This window comes from Protopterus annectens, chromosome 12.part0 (assembly GCF_019279795.1).
Source record: "Protopterus annectens isolate FY-2018-M chromosome 12.part0, PAN1.0, whole genome shotgun sequence".
NCBI lineage: Eukaryota > Metazoa > Chordata > Ceratodontiformes > Protopteridae > Protopterus > Protopterus annectens.
This window is the reverse complement of record NC_056746.1, coordinates 1,148,222,650-1,148,242,217: the sequence shown is the minus strand read 5'-3', so window position 1 is coordinate 1,148,242,217 and position 19,568 is coordinate 1,148,222,650. Positions and strand designations below refer to the sequence as shown.

At 41.8% G+C, this 19,568-nt stretch overlaps 1 protein-coding gene across 1 annotated transcript in view; it reads right to left on the bottom strand.

Annotated features, from left to right (window-relative positions):
• Positions 1–19,568, bottom strand: part of LOC122817037 (transient receptor potential cation channel subfamily C member 4 associated protein) — a gene marked incomplete in the record, with an annotated part of 2,826,501 nt that overhangs the window by 863,320 nt on the left and 1,943,613 nt on the right. The window contains 1 exon segment of the mRNA XM_044090168.1: positions 11,717–11,818. Coding sequence (XP_043946103.1) covers positions 11,717–11,818 — 102 coding nt within the window.

The following is a 19,568-nucleotide window of genomic DNA, read 5'->3' as shown; positions in this document are numbered from 1 at the left end:
GTGGTGATGCTGTGACCATACACTTTTCAGATACCATTGAAGTTTTCTCATGTGAAGCCTGCGTTGTTTGAATCAACAGAATGCAGGAAGCCATGTAGCCCAGAGCCTGCAGGAATTTCCTTGCAGTGAGCTGAGATAGAGTTAAGGTGCTGGAAAGTAGAAGCAGCAGCTGAGTTTTTTTCTGGAGTGAGGAAGGCCCTTTGTAAGGTTGTATTTAAGAGGGCTCCCAAGAATACCATTTGTTGAGAAGGGATCAAATGTGACTTTTGAACAAAGTCCAGATGTTGAAGCAGAAGATCTTTGCTGTCTGCTAAATCTGGATCCCTGAAGTCTGCAGTAAGCCACTACTGGTGCCAGGCACTAAAGGGCAGTACAGAGGAATTGAAGTGCCCTCAACCCTGCCTTGAACCTGGAGGAATTTCCGCGTTCTTGCCTGATGGGAATATGTAAATAGAATGTCACCATCCAAGTAGTTGCTGCAGAGTAAGCATCTTGAATTTTGGAATTTCCAAAAGGTGTTTAACACAGAAGGGTCCAGAATAGGTCTCCATGAGTTTTTTTTTCTGGGAACCAGAAACAGTCTTGAATAAAAACCTTTTCCCCTCCAAAGAGTGGAACAGGCTCTATGGCTCTCATGGCCAGAAGAGCATCCACTTGAATTAAGGCCTCTGACCATTGATGTTTTGGAGATCTGGCCAACCGTGAGCCTTTGGCAAAGTGTGAAAGTGGAATTTGTAACATTTTAAAATCACGTCCAATACCCATCTGTCCTGCAGTTTTCCTCCCGAGAGGGCATCCAGGTGAAGGGGTCCTAGCCCCACCGAGAGAGTCATTGAGCTTGCTTTCTTTGAGATTGGGATCTGTCTTCTCCCTTCTAGGTGAAGAAGCAGTCCATTGTCTAAGATCTCTAGGAGGCCTGACTGACGACCACACCCCTGACCCTCCCCCTTCCCCCTTTGAGGGCCTGTCAGACGGGAAGGACCCAATTTTTTAGGGCCAATTCCTGAAAAAGGAGGAAAGCTGACTTGCAGAAATCTTTTACAGTCTGCATAGACTTTGCCTTTTCTTCCATCTTTTAATAACTTCCTCAGCCTTGGATCCAAAAGAACATCATGTTGAACAGGGGCATCTCTAGCCTTAACCTGTTCAGGTTTCTTTAACATTCTGAGCCAGGCATGTCTCCTGATAACAGTACCCAGAGCTGCCCAGCCAAGAAGCATCAAAAGCATCAAAACCACAATGTAAACTATGCTTGTTCACTTGTTCAGTAGCATGCAAGACATCTTGAAGTTCCTTATCCTCTGCACAAGCAGGAAGGGAAGCAAGCTTTTGCTTTAAAACAGACAATAGAAATTGCTGATACTTAAACATATGAAACTGGCAATTTAAGCCCTTACAGACAGGGGTAGCAGAGTATATACCTTTTTCCCCACCTGTCTAAAGAATCCTTCTCAGAGGATAGGATTTTAGAAGTAGCAACCTTAGCAGCCTTAGAGCCCTGAGAAATAGTTTCAGGATCTTTTAAATAAGAATAAATGAGAGTCAGGAACCCTATAAAATCTATCAGGCTTAGAAGGAGCAGGAGGCATGGAATCAGGATTCAAATTAGCCTCAGAAAAGCATCATCTACAATGTCCAAAACAGGAGGGATAGCTAAAGGCCTATGCTGGGAAGAAAGAAGAAATTCCTAAACCTCTTCTGGGAAGAGAATACCCTGTCCTTCCTAATGAAAATGTTCCCTCATCTCATGCAAGGTTTCAAAAGGAATAGTCCTGATCTGAGGAAGAAACAGAAGATACAGAAGCGCAAATCTTCAGCCATCTTTAATAATTGCTTTTTGTGTCTTGGGGATTCAGAAGCAGCTTGAGGGAGCAGGGAGCTTTAGAAGGAGAGAGTTGTGTCTTTGCCTTTGAAATAGTGATGTGACCAGCGCTACTGCGTCAGGGGTACTAGCTTGTACAACCCGGCGCCCGACCCAGACTTTGGGATTCTGGCTGGGGAAGCATATAGTAAGGTAGAGAGTAGATGGGTAAGAGGGATAGTGATTCAGGATTCCTGTGTGAGGAAGCTCTTGCAGCAGTAGAGTGAACCTAGTCTTTTATGAACTTTGGCAATTGTTATTGCTATATGTTTATCGAACTTTAGGGTTTGGTCAATGGTTACACCTAGCAGCTTAGCTTGAGTTACTGGTGTGATAAGGGTACTGATGGAGGATGTTATTGAGAATGGCAAGGTAGGGGTGAATGTTGTGGATGGGTGGAAGATCATGAGTTGGGTCTTAGATGGGTTTAGTATGAGTTGGGAGGAATTTAGCCATTTTTCTATAGTAGTGAAGGCTTCCTGGGTTCTATCTTGGAATAATTTTAGAGAGGGGACTGAGAAAATAAAGGTGGTGTCATCAGCATACTGTACTACATTAAGTTTGTTGGGTAGTGTAGCCAAGGGGAGGTTACTAGTAAAGATGGAAAGTAGTAAGGGACTAAGAATGGATCCTTGTGGAACACCTTGTCCCACTGGGAGGAGAAGGGAGAGAGTTATGCCATTTAACAGCTTGTTACCAAAGGGACAGACAATTTTTAAACCACAGTAGAGAGGAGTTATTCAGATTGAGCTCAGAGTCAGTCGATAGTAATTTGCAGTGGGATACCATGTCAAATGCCTTTGACCGATCTAGGAAGATAACAGACACTAAGTTACCAAGATTTCATTGTTGGTTGACATGGTCAGTAAAGGATATATGGGCAGAGGTGGTACTATGGTTTGGCAGAAATCCATGTTGGGAATTTGCTAGCAGGTTATATTGAGGATGATGATTCAGTAGTTGGGTCTGTACACATTTTTCTAAGATTTTTGATAGGGGAGATAGTAATTATCACCCCATAGCTGTACTAAGTTCTGTCGAGGAACCACCTTTGTGTAGGGGGATAGCGTAAGAAATTTTCCAGAGAGAGTGGACAGTGTTGTTCAGCTATGGATCTATTGACGAGTATGGAAGAGGGTAGGTGATGGCAGAGGTGGCAATCCTGAGGTAATCAGCGGAGAGTTTATCAGCAGCGAGAGTGGTAGGTTTCAATGTAGCAAGGTGTTTACGAATTAGGTCAGCTGGAACTGGTTTAAGAGAGAATTGGGTGTTGGTCTTACAGTGAAAGTTTTATATTTTGGAGGCATTTGTTGTAGTAGTAGTGGGAACATTGTTGAATAACTTTTGGATGGAGGAGGTGAAATAGGCATTAAACTGGGTGGCAATATCAATGTTATCACCTTCAGTGTTAGGGTTTGTGGAGGTGATTTTACCTGGTTGGAGAATGTGATTGATTGCAGACCAAAATTTTTGTGGATTGTGGAAATCTCAGAATAAGTGAATTAAGCCCTTACAGGGACAGTCAAGATATCCTACTCTCATCTGAAACTGAATTGAAAACCAGAGAACACACACCTACAACGGGTCCTTTACATTCCCCCACATATTCAAAATCTTGCACCTCTTCAGGGAAAGAGGAATCCCTTTTTCCTCTTCCCAGAGATCTCCTTATAAGATGGGTCAAAAGCCTGTAGAAGACCCAAAGTCAAGCTCAAAATATACCACTTGTCCAGAGAAATTAACAGAAGTTAAACGTTCAGTTTTCTTTGAGCAAACAGACAGCATTGCCAGCAACAGCTTCCACAGAGGTAGGCACAACATTTTGGCTAAGTAGGGGCACATTCCCTGTCCCTTCTCCATGACCAACAAGAGTGGCTCTCTTGCCTGCTGAGGGGACCCTAACAGCCAAAGAGATTTGAAGAATAAGATGAGTGGTCAGAGGAACCAGCTTTTGCCACATCAAAACCATCCACCTTTGGTTGAGGCAAATTTCTAGCATACTGTGGTGGCAAAGGCTGCTTAATGTTTTCTTTTTGGTAAAAATCACTTTAAACACTTTCCCCATCTCTGAAGAAGTAAAATAAATACAGTTTCTCCAAAGAAAAAGTACTTTTAACAACTTTTTACCACAAAAGAAAAAGTGCACTCCTGTTTAAAAGTACATACAAGTAACATTACATCCAATCAAAATACATTTCTGTGCTTTAAAATGCTTTTTTTCCCCACAGTAAATTAGTTTAAAAGAAAAAAATGTGGATTTTTTTTTCCTGAAGGGAACTTATCCACCCGTCAATAGAACAATGTTAGACAACCTTCTATCCTTGTAAGCCCTAAGAGAAGTGCTCTGTTCGATGTCAGGAAAGCTCTGAAGGGCTTGGCATCCACACCTGTCTTTTAATCAGCTCAGCTCGGGTTGTGCAACAGCTGGGCATGTGGGTGGTGCTTTGAACCTTTGTAAACTGGACAGTTATATCCTATGAAGGATATAACCCATATATAGCTTGGGCTACTGCAGCAGTGATCAATATAAACCATCCACTGCTGCCTGAGCTAAAAGGGAGTGAACTACAACGATTTTTGTGGTGCCCTTCTGAATCTTCAGAATGACCCTGGACACTAATGCAACAGTAAAAATGCATACAGGACCATTCTCAAAGGGAATGCACAAGCCATCTATTTTACAAGTCTATTCGCAACTAATCCCAGAGCAGAATTAACTCGGTTACCTGTTTTGAAAGAGGGAAACATCTGCTTGAGGAGTTCTGCAGAACTGCATCAGTTCCTGAAGACACCACCTCACTCAATTTCCATTTAAGAGGGTCTGTCCTGATCCTCCTCAGCTTGTCTGCCACGACATAAGCAGCACAGAAAGTTAAAGTGTGCTGAATTGCTACCTCCCAAGCTACTCTTGCAAAGCAGCACTGGGGGGTGATATGGGACCCCCCTGTTTATGGAAAAAACACTGTGGTGTTGATCACAAAGTGGTCCTTGAGATCACAGATGCTGAAGAATAGACAGCATGAGTAACAGCTAACATCGCTTTTACTTTCATGTGTTTGGTCTGTTCTGTGTTCCACAGACTCCACTTTTTAACTCCAGACACAGATCCCCATGGAAATTCTGATACATCTGTTGTGTATTGAACAAGGATAGTGAAAAAAAAGGTTGACCTAGATTAAAAGCTATCTGGTCTCTCTACCAAAGAGACTTTTCTCAAAGCCAAACACTGAAATGGCAGGACCATGTTTTCACTAACCACTAAAACTTTCCTATTTTAATAAAATGACTGCTACCATCTAATGCACCATTTTGAAAACAAACGCCGGAGACAGATTAAATCATGTAATACATTGTTTTACTTATACTTGTTTTACTGGTAGCTAACCCAAGTGAAAACATTTCTCTTCAGTTTGGCACAGGAAATCTTTGAAGTGCCATCCTCTATCAAATGCTCTGACGATTTACAGATTGCACTGGACTGCTTCTTTCTGTTGCGCAGTAAGAAACACAGCTAAACAATCAAGGAGAGAATCCACTGTTGTGCCAAACCTAAGAACTACCCCCCTTAAAAGGGCTGGCTCAAAAATAAGAAAAGTCAATGAGAAGACAGTAGCCAAACAAATTTTCACCACATCAGCTAAATCTAGCAATTCTTAATTACTCATCATGGAAGGACTTCATCAAAGCAAGAAGGTTCAAGAAAGTACAGTTGTGTACACTTGCCATAAATGTAGATGTTTGAGTGTATTCACTGTTGCAGTCATCACACTTGGGTTATTTGCCTGCAGGTAGCCCTCAGTAGGCCCGAATACCAGAGTCTTGGGATTTCTGCGTCAAATGCTGTCGCCTAATCCATGACGTCAGGGGTATAAAACATGCAGCCGACGGCATTACATCAGTTTTTCTTGCCGCAAATGTCAGGAGCCCCCAAAATAGGAAGCAATCAAATGGTGTGGAACATCTCCAGCAAAAAGTAAATACCATTTCCATAAGGTATGGCCAAAAAAGAGGATAGGTAGAAAGTATAGGAAGACAAGGGGCCGGAGGGAGGGCAACCAGGACTGCAACAGTGAATACACTTTAACATCTACATTTATGGTAAGTGTACACAACTCAGCTATGTTCTTTGTATTTCACTGTTGCAGTCATCACACTTGGGTTGATTCCCAAAGCCGAGGAAGGGTGAAGGCAATCAAGAAGTAGTAGGGCTGGCAAGCAGGCCTTGTAAGACTGCTGTGGCAAATCCAGCTCTGGACTTGGAAAACATAGGTAAGCGGCAATGCTTGGTGAAGGTGTGTACAGAACTCCAGGTTGCAGCTTCCAGGATGTCCCTGGTAGGGACTCCCCTGAGAAAAGCTGTAGAGGTTGAGGTAGCCCTAGTGGAATGCGGCCTGATCCCCTGTGGGATAGGTCTTCCATGGTGTTTGTAGCAGAAATGGATGCAGTGTGCTATCCATTTAGAAATGGTTTGTTTGGAAATGGCCTTGCCCTCCACCCCTGTAGCAAAGCTGACCAGCAGCTGGCCAGACTTTCTGAAAGGTTTAGTCCTGTCAAGGTAGAACCTGAGCTGTCTGTGCACGTCCAAGGAGAGCAGGATCCTTTCCCCTTTATTCTGACTATTAGGAAAAAAGGTTGGCAAATGGATGGATTGCTTTAAAGCCACACTGGATACCACCTTGGGCATAAAATATGGGTTAGTCCTGAGGGAAACCCTGTCTGCATGGAAGATAATGAACGGTTCCACAGCCATAAGGGCCTGTAACTCAGACACTCTTCTTGCTGAAGTGATGGCTAGCAGTAAGGCTTTTTTCCGAGAGAGGAATTTTAACTCTGCTGTAGCAGCAGGCTCAAAAGGGGGAACGTGAGCTTCTCTAGGACAAAGTTAAGGTCCCAGGCAGCAGTGGGAGCTCTGCTTGGGGGGTCTTAAATTGTTCCTCTCAGGAACTGTTTGATCAGAGGGTGAGAGAAGAGAGGTGGCTCAGTATTGTAACGAGCTGAGATGGCAGAGGCATGAATCTTAATTGATGAGAAGGAGAGGCCCTTATAGAGCAGCTCTAGGATTTGAGGCAAGGGGAGCACAGCTGTGTCCTTCCCTTGTGACTGGCTCCAAGAACAGTATCTATTCCACTTTTCTGAATAGGATTTCCTAGTACTGGGCCTCCTGACCTCAAGGATAACATCCAGCACCTGTTTGCTAAAGGTTGCTGGTGATGTATTCAGGGAATAAGCCAGGCTGCTAGGTTCAGGGTTTGCTGCTGAGGATGTAAAAATGTCCCTCCTGCTGGGACAGCAGAGAGGGGGTCTGATGTAGGTGCCAGGGTGGCACTGCTGTCAGACTGCGTAGGAGTGGGTACCAGTGCTGGCGTGGCCAGTCTGGTGCAATAAGGATCGTCCTTGGCCTGTCCTGTTCCTTTGGAAGGAGGAGCAGAGGGGGAAAGGCATAGATTGAGAGGTTTTCCCATGTGAAGGATAAGGCATCCACTTTCCAAGCTTGGCTGTGGGGAATTCTGGTGCAAAATTTGTTTCGTTGATGGTTTTGGAGGGGGGGGCGCGCGAAGAGGTCCACCTGTGGTGTCCCCCACCTGTGTATTAGACGTTTGAATGAGTTTGGTTCCAGTCGTCGGCCAGTGAATTTTGTTTGCCTGGCAGGAAATGAGCTTGCAGGTGCACTTGGTTGCATAAGGCTGTGTTCCACAGTGTCATGGCTAACCTGCAGAGTGGGTAGGAGTGAGTTCCTCCCTGCTTATGTACCACATAACTGTGGTGTTGTCTGTCTTTATCAGTTATTGTCCTGGCAGGATAAGGTATTTAAAGGTTGTAAGTGCATTCTGTACAGCTAACATTTCTTTTTGATTGATATGCAGGTGAATTTGTCCTGGGCTCCATTTGCCTTGAATGCATTTGCCTGCCATGTGAGCCCCCCATGCATAGTCTGATGAGTCTGCTGTCAGAGTTTGGATGGCGAAGGGTTGTGAGAAAGGGAGTCCCTTGTTGTGGTTGCAAGCCTCTGCCCACCAAAGGAACTCTGTCCTTAGGCAAGGAATGATATGAATCACTGCTTCCAGGTCCTAGGAATGTTGACACCAGAGACATTTTACGTACCACTGGAGTTTCCTCATATGCAGTCTTGCATATGGAATCAGTAGAATACATGAGGCCATGAACCCTAGGGCTTGCAGTATTTTTCTTGCAGACAACTGGGTTTGGGTGGTCAGTAGTTTGAAATAAGTTGTCAAATAAACCTGCTTTTCTGGAGTGAGGAATGCCATCTGGGAAGTTGTGTTCAAGCTTGCTCCCAGGAATACAATCTTTTGGCTGGGTACCAGATGTGATTTCTTTTCGTTGATGGTATACCCCAGAGAAGTTAGGAGTCTCTTTACAAAGGCCAAGTGCTGAAGTAGCAATTCCTGACTGTCCGCCTGAATTAGGCAATCATCCAAGTATGGGTAAATTTGAATATTTCTCAGCCTGCAGTAAGCAATGGCTGGAGCCAGGCACTTTGTGAATATCCTGGGCACAATAGATAAGCCAAAGGGAAGTGCAGAGAACTGATAAGTGTATAGAGCCTGCCCTGAAATGTAGATATTTCCTACAAGATTCCCTTATGGGGATGTGCAGATAAGCTTAGGGTTGACAGATCCAGAATAGGGCGCCAAGAGTTCTCTTTCCTGGGCACCAGGAACAGCCTGGAGTAGAAACCCTGTCCCCTTTGTTCTGTTGGCACAGGTTGAATAACCCTGATACTGAGAAGAGAAAGTACTTGCTTTTGGGCCTCTGTCCACTGGTTTGGAGGAAGGTCCAGCAATCCGCTTGGGGTTGGCAGAGAGTGGAAACAGAATCTGTATCCCTGGGATACAATGTTTAAGACCTATCGGTCCTGTATAATATACTCCCAGATTTTTGCATGCAGGGTGAAATTTCCTCCTAGGGGTGCATGTACTTGGGCATGGCTGGGAAGGGTTAAGGACAAGTCATTGTGAACGTTTTCCATAGGGGGGTGGCTTACCACTCCCAGTTTTTGAGGAGGGAGCACTCCACTGTTTAGATCTGTGCATACCCTGAGACTGTAGTCTTTGTGGTCTGTTGCCCCTGGGTTTGGCCTGAGAAGGTCTGGAAGGGAATGGAAAGGACCAATCTTTTGAAGGCCAATGCCAACAGTTTGCATGGATTTAGCTTTTTCTTCCATCTTTTTAAGAACTACTACTGCTTTAGAGCCAGACAGTCTTGGTTTAATGCAGCATCAAGTCATTTTGCCTTGACATGGTCTGGCAAGATTTGTTCCTTTTGCCAAGCATGCCTTCTCAGAACAGACTCAGTGACAGCAACCCTGCAAGATGCTTCTAAGGCATCAAAATCACACTGCAAAGTATGTTTACCAACTTGGTTTGCACAATGCATCAAGTCTTAAGTCCTTATTTTCTAAACAATCAGGAATAAACAACATATTTGTTTAATTAGATCAATAATATGCTGCTGGTACTTCAACATGTGAAACTGGCAATTTAAAGCCCTGATGGCAAAAGTTCCAGAGGTATATACCTTCTTACCCAATGTGTCTTGAGCCCTAGAATCCCTGTCCGAAGGGGTGGGGTTTTTGGCTGTAGAAGCTTAAATACCTTTAGGTCCCTGGGAAATGGTGTCTGGATCGGCAGTGGGATTTTTTAGAGAGAAATTTGTGAGAGTCATGCACTCTGTAGTATCTGTCAGGCTTTCTAGGAGCAGGTGGTAAAGTATCAGGGGTAAGGCTGGATTCCATCAAGACATCATCTACAATATCCAGGACAGGGGGAATAGCTAGAGGCCTATGCTGAGGCAAGTCTAAAAATTCAACCAGTCTCTTTTTGGACTGTGGGTAGTCCTGGCATTCTCAGCAGAAATGCTTTCTTAGGGTATGCAAGGTTTCACCGGAAGAAAGGTCCTCAGGGGGGAGCCTGAGGGAATTGACTCCTCTGCATCAGAGTCCTCATAGGTAGATAAGGGTATGTCCTGGTAATCACAGAGGTCAGAGTCAACAGACTCATGGTCTGAAGAATCTGAAGGAAAATCAGTTCTTTGTCTTTTAGAGAGGGAAGGCTGGCTTTCCCTAATTAAAGTAATAAGGTCTTCAGCCATTCTAAGCATTTGTTTCTCTGGCATGGGAGCTTTAGAATTTGCTTTGGTCATCTGTTTCCTAGGCGTAGTGCAAACTCTGGGCCTGAGAAATTCGGTAGATTTAGTCATTAACGAAGTAGTCAGTTTAATACAAACATGGAAAGGTCTGAATACACCCTCAGAAGCCGGTGCCTGCACAGCGGCTCTGGACCCATCCAAGGCAGAGACATCCGCAGGTTCCATAGTCGAAGAAGCAATCTCGTGGCATACCGGACTCCAAATGGGTCTCACCTGAGGCCTGCAAATCTATAGAAGCAGGTAACAGGGTCTGGGAAAGCACCTCACTGAGTACCAGGGGCCTCGGTGACTAACTTAATGGAATAGTCATCGGCAGTTTTGGACCTATGCGGTCTGTCTTTATCTTTGTGCGTTTTTCGGAAAGTCGGTAGTCGGCTGGCTTACTGACGCCATTTCGGAATACGGAGAATGAGAGTGAAAGAATTTAGAGACAAAAATAGCCCTACAACAAATAGTTCAGGTGTTGAACAAGGCACAAGATCGACAGTGAGGGATGTGGTCTGGGCCTAAACAGGTGACGCAGTAAGAATGAAAATCTCTGAGTATTTGCTTTCCACAGACAATACAACTGTTAACTTTTTCTGACATTGGTTAGAGCAAGAAAAAAGGATCCCCAATGGGGTACTTAGCTTTAGAAGACTTCAGGTTTGAAACTCGAAAAACAAAAATTTCAGGTAGCTGCCGACGGACACTTGTGAACTGCTTCTGCTTCGGGCTTCCACACGGCAAGAAAAGCTGATGTAATGGCGTCAGCTGCATGTTTTATACCCCTGACGACCTGAGGTCATGGATGAGGCGACAGCATCCGACACAGAAATCCCAAGACTCTGGTATTCGGGCTGACTGTGGGCTACCTGCAGGCAGATAACCCAAGTGTGATGACTGCAACAGTGAAAAACGAAGAACATCTCTTTAAACTATTTCTTACAGACTTAAACAGAAGCTGCACTGCCCAACCACATCAACCCAATGCATTTATTAAAAAATCTAAACAGCTCACTGTCTGGCATTTAACAATGTGAAAACTGCCTGAAAAAATTCTAAACAATTATACTTCAAAGCTGCAGTGAAGTTGTGATATGGTATGTTCATCTATGAAGTGTTAATTTAAGATTCATCTTCCCTGCATTTTTCCACACACCTCATTTATGTATGTGCATACATGTATGCACCTACACACCTCCGACATGCAGGCAATTAGGTCTTTTAACCACAGCAGAGAGTAACAATTCAGTGAAAAAACATTTAAGTCTTTGAACTAATATAAACAACTAAATGCAAAACAGCACGCACGAACAATCTGCCAATAACAAGGCATCTTTGACCCCATCTCTGTGGGCCACTACCAATGGCGGACTCTTTTGTCAAAGTCCATTTTACCATGCCAGATGCATCAAATGAGTTACTCAAGAAAATGTCTTATGGGGGATGTCTGCGGGGCACAGGTGCTACCCCATGTCCCATGTAAGACTGTGCAGTCCTGACACTCCCTAATAACTACCTCTATATGGCTGCCAAACTTTAGAGATCAGGTTTAAATATTTCTATTGAAGCCTGTCTTTAGCAGCACTCTTGATAAACAGGATACTTAAGAAATTCAAAAATACCCATTCCATATTCAAACAAAAGCATCTTATCAGGTAAACAGCTGGCCACTTCTATTCTTAATGTAAAATGCTTTCTTACCTGTCAGTGATGACAACTGCTTCTACTTCAGGGATATTGGCTCTCAGCGAAATTGCACTTAGCTCATTCAGCTCTTCACTGTTTAAAAGCAAGTACTTGTTCCTAAAAGTACAAAGTACGTATTTTTGTTTTGCTAAAACTCTTATCCTGATACATTACTGAAAGAACATCTACATTTTAATTGCTTACATCTTCAACACAGTTAAAGCCACAGACATGACTTAAGAAAAAAAAAAAAATTCTAAACAAATTATGTGTATACATCTAACACACTGAGGTATATAAACACTTATGAACATGTATATTTATGCATAAATATTCTAGAAAATACCAGACTTTGCCTTTGATGAAAACAGATGACCCTCGTGTACATGCATGTATAAAAATATACACATACGCGCGCACACACACACTTATTTTATTTTACATTTGTTAACCGGGATAGTCCGACTGGACACGGGTCCATTTTTCAGCGGAGGCCCAAGGAGAAAAGATCCACATGTGGATAGTTACATAAGAGTTAAACAGTAGCAGTTTTATACAGTCACATATAGATACCAGTACAGAATTATAGGATTATATGCATACTTGGAATACATACATACTTAACCTTAACATTGAGTTTTCTTGTTCAAACTTAGACATTTTTAGTGGTACAAGGCTGAAAAAGGTAGCATGTCATTCAGTAGTACAATACACATGAGAATGAGACTAAGTCTGAAACATTGACTATTTTACAGATAGCCAGGTAGTGAAGAGAGTGGTAAAGCTGGGTTAGTCAGGGATGGTACAGGGGCACAAGCCAGTGACCTTTTAGGAATCTTTTGAGAGATGTTTTAAATTGGTTAATAGTTTGGTTTGCTGTAAGTTCGGTAGGGAGCTGATTCCAGATTGTTCCAACAGAGTTGCAAAACAATGAGTCACCTGCTAAGTTTTTAGATTTAACAGTTTGTGCCAGTATTTTGTCAGAAGACTGGAGAGTTCCTAGGTTATCTAAGGGGTAATTATATTTTTGAGTATGGGTGTGCTTTTGGGCTGATGGAGGACTTTGTGGGCTATTATTGATTATACTGGATTTGAGAGGGAAACTCTAGCCAGCCTAGAGATTTTAGGTTAATACAGTGGTGGGTTCTATATGCTGAGCCTGTGGCAAATCTGGCTACGGTGTTGCAGCAGCTATTGAGTTTACTGAAGTCAGATTTACTCAGGTTTGTATGGATTGGGGAGGCATAAAGAAGGGTTTAAAGTAAATGTGTTCAGGCAATAACTGTCCTAGCAGTTTGGGTTAAAAATGCCTTAATTCTATATAGAGATCCTAGCTTTTTGTTAACTGTTTTAATGGTTTTGTCGATGTGAGCGTCAAACTTAAGGTTATTGTCAACAATTACACCTAATAGTTTTGTATTACTTTCTGGGGAAATTATTGTGCCATTATTAGATGTTATGGTAAATGATGGGAGTGTAGCTTTCCAAGTGGGGGTGAAGAGTAGCAGTTTTGTTTTATTTGGATTCAAGAGAAGACGCCTGTCAGTGAGACAGTTTTCTACTACACTGAAAGTATTTTGGGTTATGGTCTGCAGGTCTAATGGGGAGGTGGCAGAACAGATTAGGGTAGAGTCATCTGCATACTGAATGCAAGTTACTTTGGGGATGACTGTATGAAGATCATTAATGAAGATGGAAAATAGGAGAGGCCCTAGTATAGACCCTTGAGGAACTCCAAGGGTGACTGGCAGTAGGGAAAGAAACGCTATCCTTCCATAGCACAGCTTGTTGTCTGCCACTTAGAGGTAGGGCTGAAACCAACATATTGCTAGGCTGTCTATGGCAAGACGTTTTAGTGTTTGAATGAGTAGCTGGTGGTTTACCATATCAAATGCCTTAGGCAGGTTAAGAAAGACAGTAGAGGACGACGTATTATTACGGATTTGATTTGTCTGAGACACGGATAGAAGGGCTATGGTGGGGTCTAAATCCATGCTGGGAGGGAGCTAGGAGATTCTGCAAACTGAGGTAATGAATGAGTGGTTGTGGATACATTTTTCCATAATTTTAGCTAGAGGGGACAGAATGGCGATGGGCCGGTAATATGATAGATCAGTGGAGTTACCCCCTTTATGGAGAGGAATTACATAGGAAATTTTCCAGATGGAGGGGATATATGCTTCAGAGATGGTTCTGTTAATTAATATTGAGATGGGATAAGCTATTGCATTTGCAGCCTTTTGAAGATATTCACCCGGGACTAGGTCTGCTGAAAGGGTGGTGGGTTTCAGTTTCTTGATTAAGGATCGGATAAATGCTGTTGGTACAGGTTGAACGTTAAAGGATGGGTGGTTATTGGATATGGGGTTAATTGGGTCTAGGTTGTTGGGGCCTAGTTGTTTGGAAAGGGATTGTATAGTTTCCGTAAAAAAGGTGTTGGCAATATTTTCTGGAGGTTTTTGGAGGACAGACGCAGGGGTAGGGGTAGTAGTATTACCTGGATGGAGAAGATTGTTTAAGCTGGACCAAAATATTTGTGGTCAATTTTGATGTTTATGTTGCAGGTTACGGTAATAGCCTTTTTTGTCTAACATTATAATCTTTTTAGTATCATTTCTTAGCTGTTTATATACTAGTTGATCCTTAGGGTTTTTATTGCTTTTTCCAAGACTACCAGGCTTTATTTCTATTCATGACTTTTTGTCTAGTTTATTTGGACAGCCATGGTGATGCTTTTTTCTTTGTTCTGATGTTCCAGGTGGGTGCATGATTGTTAAGGATTGTAAGAAATGTGGAGTTAAAGCGTGACACTGCCTCGCCTAGTGCGAGTAGTTTTAGTCTATTCCAGTTACATGTTTGAAGTGCTAATTGGAATTTGGTTTGATTGAAGCTCTTGCTGTTCCTGATAGTTCTGAAGCTAGGTATTTGAGGGATATAATTTTTTTGTCTGAGTATACATATGTTAGGAGGTAATCACTTATTTCCTCAGGTTGGGTGCTTTCCTTATACATTTGGGGAGGGTTATTAATGAGAATCCAATCTAGTATGCTTTCTTTGTTATTGGGCTTACTAGTTCTGGTGGTGGAGGTTATGACTTGGGAGAAACCATATAGAGTTATGTGGGTAGTAGGAAAGTCTGAGGAGCAGGTGTTCCAGTCTATGTTATATTAATTATATTAAAGTCACCTAAAACAATAGTTTTTTTGGGGGGAGTTTATGGACAGCCACTGTAGAATGTCTTCAAGGATATTGGTGTTGTTGCCAGGTGGGATATAAATGCAGCCAATGTTTATAGATTTATGCTGGTTAATTTGTAGTTTTGTAAAGAGTATTTCAGCTTTATCAGCTTGAGGAACTTGTGGAGAGTTGGAAATAGTTACACTAATTGAAGATTTATATAGAACAGCTACCCCGCCTCCCTTCTTTGAGGTGCGGTCCAGTCGTATTATATTGTAACCTTGAGGACTAACTTCATTGTCAGTGTCGGATGGCTTAAGCCAGGTTTCTGTAAGACATAGCATAACTGGGGAGTGTACTGCTAAGAGGGCATGCAGGTAGTGGATTTTATTATTTAGGCTTCTGATGTTTAGGTGGCAGATGAGGAGAGAGGCAGAGGAGATGTTTAAATTTTTGCAGGCTAGAGGAGATATTACATATTGGGTTGGATGCTTCTAAAGGGGTTGGTCCTGGGTTGGGGTGGATGTCCCCATCCATTGTGAGGTTAATTTGAGAATAGTGGAAACATTTCTGAAGAAGTTCATGTAAATAAAGGTGGATGAAAGCGCTTAAAAAGTTATTGCAAGAGTGGAGTTTGTTTCTGCAGCTGTTCATAGTCATTTGCCTGGTTTTTGAGTTTCAGTAATTTGAGAATAGATTATTAGTTTTTGAAGTCTGAATAATAGTTTGTAGTAGTGTTTAGTTCTAGGGTTAACATAACTGACTCGAATGAGCTGCTGAGTTATTGTAATATGGGAGTTGGAAGGGAGGGGGAGTAGTGGCTGATTAAAGTTATGTGAAAGAGCATGAGTACTGGTCTGTGATCTGGGGTAGTGGGAGCCTGAAAGGGAGAGATGTTCATAAGCTGTGATAAAATACATAATTATCAGCATGGGTAAAAGTAGTAGGAGGGCTTTGAATAGAAAGGTGGGGTTGAGGCTTGCAGAGGCATTGAAGAGGTTTTGCAACTTACAATTGTTTAAGAATGGGGATGGGAGGGTAGTAGATGAGGGTAGAGTAGAGAAATAGGGAGGGTGTTGCAGTTAGGGTGGGACTAACAATTGCTGATTGGTTCTATAATTAAGGGAGTGGCAGTTGTGGCTATAAATTTAGCACATCTAGGGGCGGGAGAAATTTGGGGGCAGGTTGAGGCACAGAGCAAGGGCGAGTGTAGCGGGGCTAATGCAAAGAAACCGGCTAGCAGTGGGAAACTATCAACACATTAAGTACAATGAGGCTTTTTTGTTTTAAATACTTTCTTACCCTTGTTTTTGCCTACAGTATACAATTTTTACATAGTATACTGTTAGTAATCACTTTTTGCAGCCTTTTCTTACATTAAGCTTTCTTCTGCCAATTGTCTGCTATTTCTGAACAGAGCTCAAGAGTTTAAACCCCTGCATCAGGTTTATGCTATGTAATTTCTAGTTTCATATGTTTTATGCAGGGAGTGCAACTGTTTTTCCTTTGTTAGTATGATTAAGCTCCGTTTCTGAGTGCTAAAATCTAAGGCAGACAGCTGGGCTACAGAGCCTACAGTAAAAAGGAGCTTTGTTCTGTGTGTCTGAATTAATTTATGCTAGTAATATACCTAGAAACTTAGATATATTCACTAGGTAATCCTCAGATATAGGAGTAACCCAGTTTAGTATTTTAGGGTTGATTGTGGGGCTTTGAGGGATTACTGGTAGTGCTGTAGACCTGGTATGGCTAATCAATACAGTACATACAGACAGGATAAGATAATATTAACCTTGGCAGATTTTTTCAGAGTAGAGGGACAGTGAAGGAAAGTTTCCAGTTAGGTTTCAGCAGGGGAGGTGTCCTTCTGGCATTCAAGCCTTTCAGGGATCTAGCAGATAGAGGGGGATAGAATCTGATGATAGATGCACAAGTTAGTATATGTGCTACGTAGCAGGTCCTTCACCAGTAGACTATAGCACTGTTAAGAACATTTATTTTCTATACAGCAGAGCAGCAATAATCATAAAAAATGGCCATAACACAGTCAGAGCAACCCACTTGTTAACACATTTCAAAGCACAATGGTAGTATTATTAAATGCAGCCATGTATTTAAGAAGTAACACAGTCTAAATAGTATAAAATAGTGTCACTTTGGTTTAAAAAAAGTAGCCAATCACCAAATTAATTACATTTAAAATACAGCATAGTTGCATAACGACAACATAGCTGCACTGGTAATGCCAGTAAATCACTGTTGCTGAAAGGCAGAGTCAAACCAGTGAAATAAACAAATACGCAGAACAGTATCAGTGTGGTTTAAACAGGCATAAAACAGTGGTGTGTTACTTGTCTAGCTTAAATAAATCAGTGACTATGGTTTCTAACACCAATACCAAATGAATTACATTTAATACAGCAATTTTAATACAGCATAGTTGCATAAAGACAACATAGCTGCAATTGTGATGCCAGTAAATCACTGTTGCTGAAAGGCAGAGTCAAACCAGTGAAATAAACATATATATATATATATATATATATATATATACATATATATATATATATACACACACACACACACACACACACGTCTGTGTGTCTGATGTAAACTCATCAGTAATGGGTCGGAGGAAGCACTCTATGCCACTTCTTAACATTCTTTAGGATGCGGAGTACAGTGTCAGGGCTTTGAGGTGGTCCATGTAGGAAATGTTGTTTAGGCCTTGTATCCTTTTAGTAAGCTATCTCTGTGAGTGTTCCAGTTGTTGGAATGTGTTTGGACAGATACATGCCAAAGGGGCATTATATTCAATAACTGACCTAAAGAGGGCTGAATAAAGGGGAAAAGCAACATCTAGACAATTCCCTTGCTTATAAGCTGTGCAATATAATACAATAATAGACTCATGTTGGTCAAAAGTTAGGTCACTGGCCACACAAGTTCCCAAATCCCAAACAACCGGGTCTATTCTTAGGGGACTATTGCCAGTGTGGTAGCTCCCTGGGGTAGATGGGTTCCCAAAGGATAGAACAATGCATTTCTTGGCATTTCACTTGATTAACAGACTCAGAGAACACACAGAAAATACAAATAAATGACCCCTCTTGTCAGTTAATCTTTGTACTTGCTTTCTTCATAGTCCATAACATGAACATTTCAAAATGGTAAATGCAATGCAGTCTCGAGAGCAAAAGCATCCAGTCAATCATATGTGGATCATACCAAAAAACTCATGGAGAGACCACTACTTTGAAAGAGATTTGAAAAGAATACAATCTCTAAAATTCAGAAGGCAGCAACCAAATGTCAGTCTGCAGTTCTGTGCTTGCAAACATACAAGTTTGTCTAACTTTGCCACTATTAAATATGACGTGTACTTTTTTCCACTCCCCAAGCATGACAACTGGTTTCTGGATCAGTAAAGAATCTAAAAACCATAAATCTTCAAGTCAAAATTTGCAGTAAATCCCAACAAATATGCATGTAAATTTTATACAAGGTTCTTAGATAAGTAGGCTAATTGCCCTTGTGGGCCTTTTTAAGTCTAGCCAAGTTTCCTTTCAGAGGTGAGACTCAGACCCTGTATCGTGTTGACTTGTAAGGTAAATGCCTTAACCATTATAACAACCTCCATCCCCATCTGCTTCAAACTACAGTTTATGTTCCATCCACTAAGTACAAAGGAGTCCTCTGGTCTTCAGCAGTGTTTTAGTATGCCAATTTTGGAAATGTGCTGTGTGCACATGTTAACAGCCTGTGTTTGTGAAGGGGGCACACTATTGGCTACTCAAGTTCTCTACATAGTATCGTCTGTGCTCATTAAACTTCAATATGTTTTTAGTGCAACAACTCTGCTTATTATGACTGCAAGGTACATGTCTCAAAGCAATAAATGAAATGCAAGCTTTACTTTTTTACTGAGTTGGGCTGAGATGCTATTAAGCAATACACATCCTGTCTTATTTTCTTCTTCATAGGAGAGTTTCAAAACATTGAGCAACTACTTACTTTCAAAAAAGGGCATTAAGTGTGGCATGTGCTGTTTAGCCACAGTCAGACTGCAGTCTATTTGGGGTGGGACTTGACTTTTTTTTTTATCTACTACATATAATGTAGGACATACAGTCATAAATATGGTAATTTTCAGTCTAGGCAGCTTTTGATTTGTTATATTTTGCTATAAGCAAAGCTTCTTTATAATGGAAGATGTGCTGTTTCACAAAGCAGGAATGCACAACACTGGCTGTGTGTAAAAAGCTTTAGAAGTGTTTCCACTTCTGTACTTCATATCCACTTTTTTCCTTAATTTTGCTAATTGTGCATAAAGTAAATTTTTGTCCATGTCAGTTTCTAACAATTTTGCAAACCACATTGCAAAATCGGTTTGCTATCAGATTTGCAATCGTAACAAATTGAATCCTAAAACAAGGCCAGAAGATCACAAGCCAAAAATACAGAGGACCACAAGAGAGCACCTCCTTACCCTCCTTCAGGATTCATGTTAACATTTATTCCAGTGTCCATTCAAGATGGGAAATTTATCTTTTGACACAATTCACTCTTGTGGCCCTTGGTAGTGATGGCTTGTGTGACCTTTTTCTTGTTATTTTGTTGCAAATGTGATAGTAAACCTGTAAAATGTACCCATCTTTCTGGTTACATGTGTTTTCTTTATATGTTCACA